This window comes from Natator depressus, chromosome 3 (assembly GCF_965152275.1).
Source record: "Natator depressus isolate rNatDep1 chromosome 3, rNatDep2.hap1, whole genome shotgun sequence".
Taxonomy (NCBI): domain Eukaryota; kingdom Metazoa; phylum Chordata; order Testudines; family Cheloniidae; genus Natator; species Natator depressus.
This window is the reverse complement of record NC_134236.1, coordinates 50,645,337-50,660,152: the sequence shown is the minus strand read 5'-3', so window position 1 is coordinate 50,660,152 and position 14,816 is coordinate 50,645,337. Positions and strand designations below refer to the sequence as shown.

At 42.4% G+C, this 14,816-nt stretch overlaps 1 protein-coding gene across 11 annotated transcripts in view; it reads left to right on the top strand.

Moving 5' to 3' along the window:
- Nucleotides 1-14,816, top strand: part of KHDRBS2 (KH RNA binding domain containing, signal transduction associated 2) — a 614,322-nt gene that overhangs the window by 308,113 nt on the left and 291,393 nt on the right. For 10 of the 11 annotated variants that reach the window (XR_012638769.1, XR_012638770.1, XR_012638767.1 and 7 more), the window contains one exon: nt 5,732-5,878. The exons of the other annotated variant lie outside the window; for it this stretch is intronic. Coding sequence is in view for 4 of the 10 variants with exons in the window: in XM_074947899.1 (XP_074804000.1) it covers nt 5,732-5,878 (147 nt within the window). In the remaining 6 variants the exon portion in view is untranslated. The remainder of the gene's footprint in view (nt 1-5,731; nt 5,879-14,816) is intronic. 11 annotated transcript variants of the gene reach the window in all.

Genomic DNA, 14,816 nt, shown 5'->3' with positions numbered 1-14,816 from the left:
GCAACATTTGGGGAGAGGGGGATGAGGCGGGACAGGAGACTGGCCGATGTCTCTGCTATGCCATGTCCCTCCAATCAGGGAGCGATGGGCTGCAGCATGAGCATGTGACACCCCAATCACAGGGCAGGGCAGTCAAGGCCCTAATTCAAACTCTTTTCCAGCCAGACCATGGAGCCATGGCTCGTGGGCCATGGAGCCTACTGCGCCACCCGGCTGGTAAGTGACTGACCGGGTCCCACAGAATCCGCTGGTGTTGGGGCAGCAAGCATAGCATGCTCCCTCCCACTCCAAGTAGGCCCCGGAGCCCCCACCCTGGCCTCATGTCCTCCCCACCCACCGTCCTTTGGGTCCAGTCCCCAGAGCACTTTCCAGTCCCTCTCCACCAAGACCTGTCTGGCTCTAGTCACCCACTTCTGCCAGATCCCTGCAGGGGTGCCATTTAGGGAGGGTGGTGGGGAGGCACCTGCCCCCTCCCTGAGTTTTGTACCACTGGCCGAGAGTGACCACACATGCTCCCCTATTGCTCGCTCCTCTTCCCCCTCCCGATACCAAAATCTGAAATGGTGCCCCTGCATTGCGGCCTTCCCCCATCTTCCAGGGCTGTTCTTTGCAGTCAACTTGGTCCCTCCTGCTACCTGGAATCTCCTTCCTGCCCCTTTGCTATTCTGGCATGTCCCACTAGCTGGCTCATAGTCAATAGCTTCACCACCTGGCTCTGAGCTCCAAAGTACTCACCCTGTTTTGCTGCCCAGATCCCAGCCGATACTCATTCCTCTTCCCACACCCCCCATCTCTGCTACTTGGCTCAATTGTGGGACATGGAGAAATGTTCATGGTGGACGAGCAGTGACACGAGGTGGCTCGCACCAGTCCTGCATGTCCCATTTTCAGTTTAGGGAAATATGGTCACCCTAGTTATGGCTCTCTAGTTCCCTGCTTCAGCCTAATTTAGCCTAGGTTGAGTTAACTTGCACCAATTTTCTGGCCTGCATGAGATCATACGTCAGCTGCCAAGTGCAGCACACACCAGCCACTCTCCCTCCTGCCCTGGACTGGACCTGGTTTTAAAAGGGGAAAATGTTTGTCACACAATTTCCAATTTTGAACACTTTCAACCAGTTTTACCCTGACATGACCCCTGTGCTGCAGGCCACAGAGATAGATGTATAAGAGCTGTCTGTGCTGCCTTCACACGAAGGGAATGGAGGGTGCCACAGAATCTGCCCCAAAGTATTGATTGTGGCCCCTTGACCTTTTGGAAATAACATGCTTAGGCTTCAGACTGAAAAGCTTGGACGTCACTGATATATAGTCAGGAAGAGGGTTTTTTTGTTTAGTTTTTTAATAGATGCCAGCCACAATGTGAAATGTGGGCTCAACTATGCTTTCATCCAAACCCCACAAAGATATATAGATATATGTATATAAATAAATAAATAAATAAGAAATATGTATTTATTTATAATTCCTTGATGAATACTATGCAGAAAATGGACCTTTCTATTTGTGAACAGGAGTTAAGGAGAAAGATACCCAGGTGAATTAAATAACTAAGCATGTCTGAGAGATTGCCTTGCTCTCAGTTCCTGCACACTAACAGGGCAATTGGTGTAATCTGGGGTACCTGAGCTAATGTTCTCCAGACTTAAATATCAAGGAGATGATAGCCGGAGATGATAGTGATCTGTGTCCAGGAAGCCCACTTCCCTTCTATACCACCCCTGGGTAGGGGGGTGGAGGGGTGTGTGTGTAAAATATTGTTTGCGGTGAGAATTTTTAATTTAACTTTGTTTTTAAAGTCATTTGTTGGGGAAATGGTTCACAGGAATCTTGAGACTTTTGTAACTGAATACATTTTATAAACAAAATCAAACCTTAAAAAAATAAAAATCCAAGGCCAAAATTCTTGGACTTGGGTGCCAAAGTTGGACCCCCACATGAATTAGTAGTGACTTAAATAAGGTGCCCTGAGCTCCCCTGACTTCTGAAAGGCAGATGCATAAGTATGCATTTGGGCTTGTAATTCTGGCACACATGTTTGAGAACTTTGTTATATATATTTCATAGAAAAAGAGTTAAGATTCCACAAAAAACTTGACTTGGCCTCCACCATTATATGTCTCTAAGTATTCTATCAGCTTCTCAATTTGTTGCATTCCTTAGCATGTTTTCATAGTTCATTATGCTCTTCTCTGTCTTGTGTGTGCGGTAGGTCCTTATAGCTTTGACAAGTCAATCCACCTTTTGGTATGAGTTTCCTCATGTATAAAATGGTGGTGATACCTGTGAGTTCCATAATACTTATGAGCTCCACAAAGCTGGTGAAGAAACTTATAAATTCCTTTGGGACTTGATGAAACTCCAAAATGTTGACATTTCCATGGTGCTTATAAGCCCCATGGTACATTCTCAACCATATCACACTACTCCTGTGCTCTATGTTTCTTCCATATCTGAAGTTCCTAGCTACACCATTTTGATGTAGCTCTTTAAAAAAAAGTTAGCTGACTTTCTCAATAAACCTCAGATTAATCCCCCTGAATCTTATTTGTCTCCACATGACAAACTTCAGGCAGAAAGAGGCTTTTAACAAAGAAAAGAAAAAAAAAACTTAGAGTAGGATTGGTATTTGGCTTAGTTAATATTACTTACTGTAGCAATTGTATAGTCCTTTTCATCTTCAAAGCACTTTGCAACTCATTAATTAGATAATGTTTTTAACCTTAACTAGGAGTTGCTTCTGCAGCACCATAAATTGAAGCCAGAAAGATTTAAATTGGAAATAAGGGGCAAATTTCTAGCAGTGACAGTAATTAATCATTGCAACAGCTTATCAAGGGAAATGATAGTCATTGTCACTTGAAGTCTTTAAATTGACATTGGACACCTTTTCAAAAGATAACTTGTGACTGAACTAGAGTTTATTATGCTCAACAGCATACATTTAAACAGGGAAGAATAATTCCCTCCACTACACCAATTCCTGGGTGAAATACTATGGACTAAATCAGTTGCAGCTCCCACTGGCTACGGTTCGCCGCTGCAGGTCAATGGGGACTGTGGGAAGTGGCGTGGGCTGAGGGACGTACCGGCCGTCACTTCCCACAGCCCCCATTGGCCTGCAGCGGCAAACCGCAGCCAGTGGGAGCCATGATCGGCCGAACCTGTGGATGCGGCAGGTAAACAAACCAGCCTGGCCTGCCAGGGGCTTTCCCTGAACAAGCGGCATCCCAAGTTTGGGAAACACTGCTCTAGATCATGATGAGATAGACCTAGCAAAAAATATTCAACAACCTCTGTCCCAGCTGGGCTTTGTGGTGCCGCTGTTCTTGGCATCTTTTGTGTCCCTCCTACATGGTTATATGTGTGGATATGCTCAATCCTGAATCACTTAGTCTCATGCAATGAATGTAGAAGCAAGGTTGCCGTGGTGCTCGCAGAAGTTGTGATTTCCTAATCTGCCTTGTTTTTCCCTGAGCTGTATGACTTCCTCTCCTTTTATTGCTCCTCCTACGGCCAAAGAAGTATAAACTTCTGCCATCCATCCCTGATGTGGGATTGGATGTGCGTTTGAAAATTCAGCCACTTTCCCTCTCCCCCAACCCAGGAAACTGGCCTGCATGCCCCTGCAAGAAATATTGATGATGATACCACTGGAGGAGATGCACAGCACTATCTTCTCCCTGCTGCTCCTGAGAATTCACTAGTGAGAAAGGCTGCTGCTGGGAGAAGGCTCTCAGCCTGGCAGTGAGTTTTGAATTTCTGGGAAGGAGTCTGAAATAAAGAGTTCAAATAGATCGTTTCTGAGTTTATCCCATTGTTTCATCCTTCTCAGCACTCAATGTTACCATGCTACAACACATATCAAACTTGCTGAGTGAGGTATGCAACAGTAAATCGTTATTAATACATTAGTCCATTTTGTTTTTTACCTGTGCAAAGCTATAATAAACTTAGTGATCCAGACACATTTTCCCTTTACTTCATTAGAAAAGAATCCAGTTCATTTTTAAAACTCCAAAGAGTGTTGGTAACTTTCCCTAAAAGAGTCTGAGAACTTAATTTTTGTGTTTTGTTTTGTTGTGAATCAAAGAGAAATAGGACTGAAGTTTGAAACAATTACTGCATGGTTTCATAATGTTTTTTTATAGCAAAATCTAATTCTGTTGAAATTCTTCATATCTAATTATTCCAATGGGTGAAATTCATTGTAACATCTCACAACAGACTGTCTCATATACTTTCATTGACTGTGTACTTTTACATGGGATCTCAGTGGTAAAGTTTTAATGTCACTGACACTAAAATTCTGATCTAGTGTAAGAGAAATTCTATCACATGATGGACTCTCACATACCTTTCTGTAAGACTTTGTTCACTTTTAATAATATGCAAATAAAGAAGAGCCTCACCTTAAAAATTAAAACATGCCATATAATCTTCACCTACCAAAACACCAGTATGAGGGCATTATACCTCTTGACAGCTTGATTTTGTTTTTATTTCTTCAGCAACAATTGAACAAACTCACTCTTCTAAATACTGCTGAGTTCATATTAATTTTCATGAACTGAGCTTGCAGATCTATGCTCAAGACTTCAAAGAGAAAATTTTGCTATGTGATTTCTAAAACATACATGTTAATATAACATTTTAACTCAAGTGAAGCACACTTTCCTCAGCCCATGCTACCATGACTTAATGTGTGACTTTGGGGACGTTACTTAACTTCTCTTTCTATCATTGTTTCTCCATCTATAAAAGGGGATATACTTGTCTAGCACAGAAGTAGGTAGGATTTTGTCTAAAAATATATTTAAAAGTTAAGCTTTCAGCCTTAACTCTTAATTTCCTTTCTTCTGAGTCCCTGCTTTCCCAACTGTAATATTGCTTATCAGTAGATTTGTTTACAGTGCATTTTTATAGTAGTGACAAACTTATCCATCATGTTGTCATAATAAGCGGTAACCTTATCACAAATTGCCCATTAATTTGCATCTTTTCAGTGAATTATATGGAGCGCATTGTAGCGATATTTGTTCTTGTATTGCACTCTCTAGCTAAGGACCTCAAAGCACTTCGCAAACACTACTGAATTATGACGCACGACACTGCTCTGATGTAGGAAAGAATTATTATCCCCATGTTACAGATGGAGAAAATGAGGCACAGAGAGGTTAAGCGACTTGCCCAGAGTTGCACAGGATGTCTATGGGAGAACTGGGAACAGCACCCAGATCTCCTGACTTCAAATCTAGAGCTTTAACAACTGAAACATCCTTCTCCTGAATGATACCATGCAATTTTCAGAAAAGTTATAGCACTGTTTTGATGAGAACTCAGTAAATTACTCAGATCTCCATATCTTAAAATATTCTGGCCATAGTAAAAGTATGTGTGGATTTAAAGCCTTTGTACAGTGAAGGATCATACAGCTTGTCTGTCTCCCTAATGCAGTTTCTGCATTACAGTTAATGATATTTCAGTATTTCTGAAGTATTTAGCATTTTTCACTGTACTGATTACAATCTGTTGTAGATTATAATTATGCTGCTTTTATCACTCAAACACTCAAGTGATTTTTAAACCTTCAAGTGGCTCATTCTAGATTTTTATTTCTCAAAGCGTTTGAAAGTCTGCTTAGATTATGCCCTTCTGTCACATTAGCTGTAAATGCTAAATCAATGCAAAATGAATAGATTCTTATTTCTAAAAATAACCTTTTTCACAGGAAGAAGAACTAAGGAAAAGTGGGGAAGCCAAATATTCACACTTGAGCGACGAGCTTCATGTTCTAATTGAAGTGTTTGCTCCACCTGGGGAAGCTTATTCACGTATGAGTCATGCCTTGGAAGAGATTAAAAAATTCCTTGTTCCAGTAAGTGGCTCATAACATTTTTTTTTCTAATTATCTCTAGTTCTGCTACATTGAAATCATTCATTCTTTAAATCCTACCTGGTTCAGGAAACAATTTGATCTCCTGAAGATTCATTTTATGAGATGCCCAACAATCCACTAATTGTTCCTTCAGTATCTTCTGTGTGTGTGGTTGTTTTGTTTTTTTATGATCATAGGTCATGGACCTCAGTGTAGAAATATGCCTCTAAGATCCTTGAGTATTGTATATTTGTACTGGCATTGTTCACATGTGCTACATTTTATATAAATGTCTTTATACAAAAGATTCTGAATTTACATGCAAAACTAAAAATACAATAATAACATTTTATTTGGCAGCGTTTACACTAATAATTCTGATCAGTTCCAATATTACTGCAGTTCAGAAGACTAATCCTAACTCAGGCTTGAATTTCAGAAACCATCGCTATTCAGAAAAGGACTCCAGTGTGTGCTTAAGTGCTTTCTGAAACGGGGGCCCAAAATTCTAGAATACTATGTAGCAGGACAAATAAGGGATGGAGGAAACTCACTTTCATTTATATTTGTATTATACAGAACTACTTCAGCTAACCCAAACTCCTTGCAATCTGAACCAGAATTATGTCCCTTTTTGCCTATTAATTTCTTTGCAACTATTTTAAATTTCAGTTGTCCAAATGTATTCACTGTACCGCATGACATTTTGATATTCAAGGTTTTACTTTATATATAATCTGCATTAATGATGATTTTGCAACAGTGTTGTGGCATGAGCTACATACCAGAAAAGCTGGGTTTTGTCTAGTCTGATCTGAGGGCATAGATATTGTTGAATGCAATGAATACAGAAAGAAAAGGAGTACTTGTGGCACTTTAGAGACTAACAAATGTATTTGAGAATAAGCTTTTCTGAGCTACAGCTCACTTCATCGGATGCATTCAGTGGAAAATACAGTGTAGAGATTTATATACATAGAGAACATGAAACAATGGGTGTTACAATACACACTGTAACGAGAGTGATCACTTAAGGTGAGCTGTTACCAGCAGGAGAGCGGGGGGGTGGGGAGGGGGAGAACCTTTTGTAGTGGTAACCAAGGTGGGCCATTTCCAGCAGTTGACAAGAACGTCTGAGAAACAGTGTGGGGTGGGGGGAATAAACATATGGAAATAGTTTTACTTTGTGTAATGACCCATCCACTCCCAGTCTCTATTCAAGCCAAAGTTAATTGTATCCAGTTTGCAAATTAATTCCAATTCAGCAGTCTCTCGTTGGCATCTGTTCCTGAATTTTTTTTGTTGAAGAACTGCAACTTTTCGGTCTGTAATCGAGTGACCAAAGAGATTGAAGTGTTCTCATCCCACTACTATTTTTCCAGTTTGGAAATATAAATGATGAAATCAAATAACCTTTTACATGCTCTTATACTGGTACAAATTCATGAGAAGTGAAAACAGTTTATTAGCATACATTTTGTTTCCAGATTGATCATGCAATAAAGGGGACTGAATAAGAATATAAGTACGGTCATAATGGGTCAGACCAATGGTCCATCTAGCTCAGTATCCTTTCTTTTGATAGTGGCTAGCGCTAGTTGCTTCAGATGAATGAACAGAACAGAGCAATCATTGTGTGATCTATCCCCTATTGTCCAGTCCCATCTTCTGGCAGTCAGCGGTTAAGGGAGACTTAAAGCATGGGGTTGTGTCCCTGACCATCTTAGCTAATAGCCATAAATGGACCTGTCCTCCATAAACATATCTAATTATTTTTTAACCCAGTTGTACTTTTGGCCTTTACAACAGTCACTGGCAATGAGTTCCCCAGGCTGACTGTATGTTGTGTGAAGAAGTGTTAGTTTTAAACCTGTTGCCTATCAACTTCATTGGGTGACCCTTAGTTCTTGTGTTTATGTGAAGGGGTAAATAACACTTCCTTGAGATCACTCGTGGTTTTATAGACCTCTGTCATATCTGCCCCTTGTTTTCTCTTTTCTAAACTGAACAGTTCCTGTCTTTTTAATCTCATCTCATATGAAGCTGTTCCATACCCTTAATCACTTTTGTTGCCTTTCTCTGTCTTTTCCAGTTCTAATGCATCTTTTTTTGAGATGGGATGACCAGAACTGCATGCAATATTCAAGGTGTGGGTGTACCATGGATTTACATAGTACCATTATATTTTCTGTCTTATTACTTATCCCTTTCCTAATGGTTCCTAACATTCTGTTGGCTTTTTTGACTGCCTCTGCACATTGAGCGCATATGTTCAGAGAACTATGCATAGTGACTCCAATATCTTTCTTGAGCGGTAACAGCTAATTTAGACCCCATCATTTTGTATGTATAGTTGGGATTGTGTTCGCCAATACGCATTACTTTGCAGTTATCAACATTGAATTTTGTCTGCCATTTTATTGCCCAGTCATCCAGTTTAGTGAGATCACTGTGTAACTCTTCAGTCAGCTTTGGTCTTAACTATCTTGAGTAACTTTGTATAATCTGCACATTTTGCCAGCTCACTGTTTCCCCCTGTTTCCAGATAATTTTATTAATATGTTGAACAGTGGTACATTACAGATTGATGGGGGAACCTTGCTATTTACCTCTCCATTCTGAAAACTGAACATTTATTGCTACACGTAGTAACTAGTTAAAAGATAGGACACAAATCCATGAGAAGACGCTCCGTCTTACCCATCACTGCTTACTTTGCTTAAGGGCTTTTGTTGTAGGACCTTGTCAGTCTTTCTAAGCGCTATATATACTGGATCACCCTTGTCCACACGCTTGTTGACACTGTCAAAGAATTTTAATAGATTGTCAAGGCATGATTTCCCTTTGGAAAAGCCATATTGACTCTTCCCCAAGAGATCGTGTTCATCTGTGTCTGATCATTTTGGTCTTTACTATAGTTTCAACTGATTTGCCTGTTGGCAATTCAGTCTTGATAAAATATTGCAGGGCATATCAATGCAGCAACAACAAATAGACAATGTACCTTGGAATGACAATTTAGCTGCAGCTAAATGATGTAGATGTGCCAAATTTCAGAGAGTGAATTTTTATAGTTAAAATAATCCCTGGTTTGGAGGAGTTTATAATGTAGGTGAGTCTGATAGCACTGCCTACTATTAAGATTGCTTGAAACTTCCTATTGCAAGATTCTATTTTCAGTTGCTTATAACTTTGCAAAACTATAACCATTTGGACTGAATTTTTCCATGCTGGGTGTCTGTCTCAAGCTGATTTTGTATGTTTGTTTGTTTGTTTGTAATTTTAACCAAAACAGGCAAGCCATTTGGGAGAACAAGGCTCCAGGGCATCATTCAAATGCCTTTATCCATGAGACCGTCCTTTCTCATTCTACAATCTCTTGCCTCATTCATTACACGCCTTCCAACTTCTGCAACCAATTAGGCAGGAGTCCTATGGGCAATAGCTTCCTCTACCACACAATACTGATTCATCCCTTGAACATGTCTATTCTGTGCAACGAATGAACAGGCCTACACGATGAGCAAGGGGTGTGATTTCCAGCTCACATACATGTACTTATGCTAGTTCCATTACAGCTACTGAGACTTTAAATAGTAGCGTAGCTGCAGTTAGCACAGTCAGTGGCCACACAGCTTAGCTGCGCTGAGTACAAACCTGCCTGAACTCCAGGAGTATGTACTCGGCATGGCTAAATTGTGGTGCTCCTGCTGCTGCCCATGCTACCGTGGCCACACTATTATACAGACTCATGGTCTCATCAAGCTAGCACAAGAATATGTGCCTGAGCTGGGAATCACGCCACTAGCTCATAGTATAGACCTAGCCAATGAGACAGGAATACTGTAGAAAAACTAGTATGTGATCTTGTAATTAGAAACAGTATCATAATGCACAAGCAACCTTAATTCTGGCATTTCTAATTTCAGTGCTTGACTTTGCAACCTTAATGTTTGTTTAACATAATGAGGGTGTGTGGGGTGGGGTGTGAGAGAGAGAAATTTACTGTAAAGAAGGGAAATACTAATACTTCCTTAACTATGGACCAGATTCTGCAGCCCCTGTTCATGGTGAGTAGTATCATACTCTGTGAGTGGTCCTATTGAAACAATACAAATAAGCAGCAGAGAATTTACTGCAATAATAGTCCTGCCAGGAGCCTTATTTAGCTTGCTTATTTTTTCTTGTACATACCACTTACAAAAGTGACTACTATCTTAATCTTGAATTATTGTGATGATTTACACATCTATATTTCAATCACCCATCTTATGTTCTACCTCCATGCAAAATATCTCTGTCCTAGGAGAACAAGGAGGGTGGTAGAATAATGTGGTCATGATAACATAAAACTTTGGTGAAATACTGTCTTAAATATTAAAATACTGCACAGCTTAACATTGTGAGCTGCACTTATTTGTTTATAAGAAATGTGATGCATTTTTGAGCACTGCTAAAAGCTGTATTGGGGGAGATATAAAAAACAGACTAGTCAGAAGGTTTAGAACTTGGTTTACAGTAGCAATAATCACACCAACAAGTAACGACTACACTTTATCACTTGGTTATTAGATTTATCCTGTCTCTGCTTCATTTCAGATTTATAATAACCAACAAAGCAGTTATTAACTGATTGGTTACAATGTATGTGCTCAAAAAGCTTGCACTAGATAATTTCCTCTTTGTTCCCTGTTTACTGTATATCTTTAATTTGTTTTATGATACTGTGTTTATAAAATATAATTAATTGTGGCACCAAATAGCTATTATTCCATTACAGGATTTAAAGAAGAACCTTACCCATTTATTTATAGTTACTCAGTGACCTGATAAAGAATACAAATGAGCTTTCATCTTACTTATGGTATTTTTTTACTTTAAATTTAAGTGGAATATTGTCCTCAGAATGATTGACTGTTTGCATCAGTAACATGAAAAGATGTTTTGGTAATTTAACATAAGCTTTTAATGAGACTTCATATTTACATAAGTGTAGAAAAAAAATAGAGAAATCAAAACAATACAGACTGGATGTGGGGATAGTAGAGAGAGCATTAAAATGATCTATATATTACATGATTCAAAGTTAACAAACAAGTGTGTTTTTCCTTTAATGGCACTTTATTTTCATCTTCAGTCTTGTCCAATTATAGTATTAAAACTTTTGCTAGCTAAGATTTCACCCCACACTCGCAGACAGAAAATGTGTATTGGTACTGGATATTGCAAAAGCTAGTTCCCGTTGAAGCCAACAAGCAGGTGGTGTTTTGGGACTCCATCCAACAGGAATTTTAAACAAATCATTGTACCGTAAAGGTCTGCAACCTTCACTAGTTTACTGATTGACAAGGGTTTAAAACTGTGGACCTGATTCAAGGACCATATATTAAATTTATTTTACAATGAATTGAGGCCAGCATATGGCTCTGAAAACCCTCATTTGGGTGTTCTGATCTGGCCTTCTTCAAACCTTGAATAACAGGTAGATAAGTCTTATTTTGCAATTGATCTCACAGGACTATGTTCTCTCTGTTTTTGCACAGAACTCCCACCTGCCTGCACAAGTCCTCTGTGCAATTACTGAGGGGAGAATATGTTCCATTATGTTTTGATTTGTACACTCTGTGATAAGATATAGCTATAATGGAAACGGGAGAGGTCAGATGAGCCATGATCAGCTGTGGAACTGTGACAATTTGAAGTATCTGTCTATGTACACCTTATTAACTCTTTGATGTTTGGGGGCTCTTTATATGTGTCTGTCAGACTGCAAACTCCATTTTTTAATGTGGGGTTTGTCTGCCTTCTCTGTCCTTTTACCTCCATATTGGACTGTAATCCCTTGGGATACAGAGTGAACTAGGACTAACAATAATGGATTGTTAATTTAAATGTTCTTCATTAAAATGGAACAGCATTAAATAATAGTTGGCTCCTACCCAGGAGGACTGATTTATCAGGGGAGAGTTCACCTGCCAATGAAATCACCTGGAAGGGATCTGAGCTCAACTGTTGAGGCTAATCAGGAGGTCATATGACAGAGGAGATTGGAAGGTTATAACAGGGCAGGAGCAGCTCTACACTGGGTTTTTTTGTTGGCCATTTTTACCATCTTATGCTGAGGGGAGCTGCTTCTGGAGCCTGATGGGGCAGAGAAGAACCCCTCCTGCCCAAGAACTCCCAAGGGAAGGGTGAGATAAAGGGTGGGGCATTGTGTTCAGAATGTTTTGTTGTGTTTCTAAATGGTCTATTAAGTATAGAGGATGTGAGTCAAAAACCTTTTGCTCAGCCTGTGTCTATTGGCTTCTGCAATCATGTGTCCCTAAAGAAGTAAACTGTAAACCAGGCTCTCACCTTTGTAGGGATTCTGGGGAATACTTAAGAGCTGCTGGGGAGGTTAGGGGTCACATTTTCAATTTTTTTCTCCAAGACAATGAGAGCTGGAAACTTTCTTTACAAGAGAATTTTAACTTTCATTTATCACATGGCTCCAGGAGTTGTGGCTTTAAGAAAAACACCAAACAGTTTGAGACCTAAGATGAAATTGTGGGGGGTTGGCAATATTGAAAAATAACTTTTTTATCTAGTTATACAAGGAGAGAATGATCCCAGGTTCATCTGAATACACTTGCATCATTGTAGCACTTCATTGTGGACACTCACTACCATGATTTGAGAGGTTTTTCCATAGCTGTGGTTAATCCACCTCCCTGAGAGGCAGTGGCTAGGTTGACAGAATTCTTCCAGCAACTTAGTACTGCCTAAGGGCAGTGGTGAGCTGGAGCTGATTCGCACCGGTTCACGCAAACTGGTTGTTAAATTTTGAAGCAGTTTTCGAACCGGTTGTTAACCCGCTTCCCTGCAGGGGACGCTGAGGCTTTGATGGGCTCCGGCCGGGAAGTGATGTAATTCCTCCTCCGGCAGCCGGGGGCGCTGTGCTGCAGGAGCCATGTGGGCTGCCGCGTGGCCCTGGGCACAAGCCCTGTTGCTGCTGCTCCCCTGGCCCTCGGGCTCCCGCTGCTGCCTGGTGGGTCCCCAACTGCTCTGCTGGGCCTGGGCTGCGTCTTGCTGCTCGGGCTGCTCCGAGCTGCTCTCCCCGTGAGTACCCACCACCCTGCCCGCACCCACTGCCCTGCCTCCAGCCACCCCTGCACCCCCCGCCCGCACCAGCCCCTTCTCCAGCCACCCCTGCACCCCCTGCCTGCAGCCAGCCCCTGCCGCACCCCGTGCCCTGCCTGCAGCCAGCCCCTGCCGCACCCCGTGCCCTGCCTGCAGCCAGCCCCTGCCGCACCCCGTGCCCTGCCTGCAGCCAGCCCCTGCCGCACCCCGTGCCCTGCCTGCAGCCAGCCCCTGCCGCACCCCGTGCCCTGCCTGCAGCCAGCCCCTGCCGCACCCCGTGCCTGCAGCCAGCCCCTGTCTCCAGCCACCTCCGCACCCCCTGCCCTACCCGCAGCCAGCCCCTGCCGCACGCACCCCCTGCCCTACCCGCAGCAGCCCCTGCCGCACGCACCCCCTGCCCTGTATCCAGCCAACCCCTGCCGCACGCACCCCCTGCCCTGCCCGCAGCCAGCCTCTGCCGCACCCCCTGCCCTGCCTGCAGCCAGCCCCTGCCCACAGCCAGCCCCGCACCCCCCTGCCCTGCCCACAGCCAGCCCCGCACCCCCCTGCCCTGCCCGCAGCCAGCCCCGCGCCCCCTGCCTCCAGCTAGCCCTGTCCCATGCCCCTGTCTGCAGCTGGCCCCACATCCACTAGTGCCCTGCAGTTCCCAGGGCAGTAACCCTGCACACCTGCTTCAATGAGGGGGGCAGGGAGCAGCTGGGACCCACACATTTCCACAGTGGGGAAAAAGTAAGCCAATTATTTCAACTGAACTGGGTAGTGTAAGGGGAGGGTGGGGAACACATTTGGAATCTGTTCATATCCCTTATCAGAGGGGAGGATTCATGTTCATGAGGGGAAGTGTACAACAATTTGTATGTAAACAGCAGAGGTCTAGAAGGCTTCTGAAGTAGAAGAAATGCCTTTGTTTCTAACAATGGAGAGAGGTAATATTCATAGCCTACATGAAATTTAGTGGCTGTCTAAATTTAGAAGCTCTTAGGAGGGTAGCAAGGGGTAGCTCAGTGCTTTGAGCATTGGCCTGCTAAACCCAGGGCTGTGAGTTCAATCCTTCAGGGGGCCATTTAGGGATTAGGGCAAAAATTGGGGATTGGCCCTGGTTTGAGCAGGGGGTTGGACTGGATGACCTCCTGAGGTCCTTTCCAACTCTGATATTCTATGATTCCATACAAGTTAGACTAGATGATCTAGTGGTCCCTTTTGGTTTTAAAATCTATGAATCTGACACTATGTAGACTGTCTGCCTATTTCTCAGATTTGTGATACAGTTCAAACCACCATGACGCAGTTGCCCAGGTGTTTTAGATAAATAAGCACAGTACTCAGATTTGAGTGTTTCCATGGTGGAGAATTTGAACAAGCACACATGTATACCTGAAGTCAACATTCATTTCACAAATAAAGTCCTGGGACAAAATTGAGTGATACAAGAGGTGTCAAGAGGGAGCTCTTTACTCACTCTCTGGTGACAGGAGTAGCACAAGTTTCTTGGTCTGTATAATGCTTCCTTCTTCTAGAGAAATAGCACGAAACACTGTAGAGAACACTTTGTCGCTAGCACTGTTGGCTGGGGGGAGAGGTGGAAGCTGATGATGATCTTTGACTCATGATTTGGCCATGGTTGGAGACCCTTATGACAAAGGAAGGAAGAGAAGTAAAACCATATAACTTGGTGTGGGAAGATACAAATGAGAGGAATCAGGGGATAGAATTATAGTGATAAATGAAGAAGGGAACAAGTTGATAAAGAGGGGCATGGGAAGACAGCACAGAGGAATGGTAGGGGAGTCAGCCCACATTTGAGAGGAGAGGGGAACTG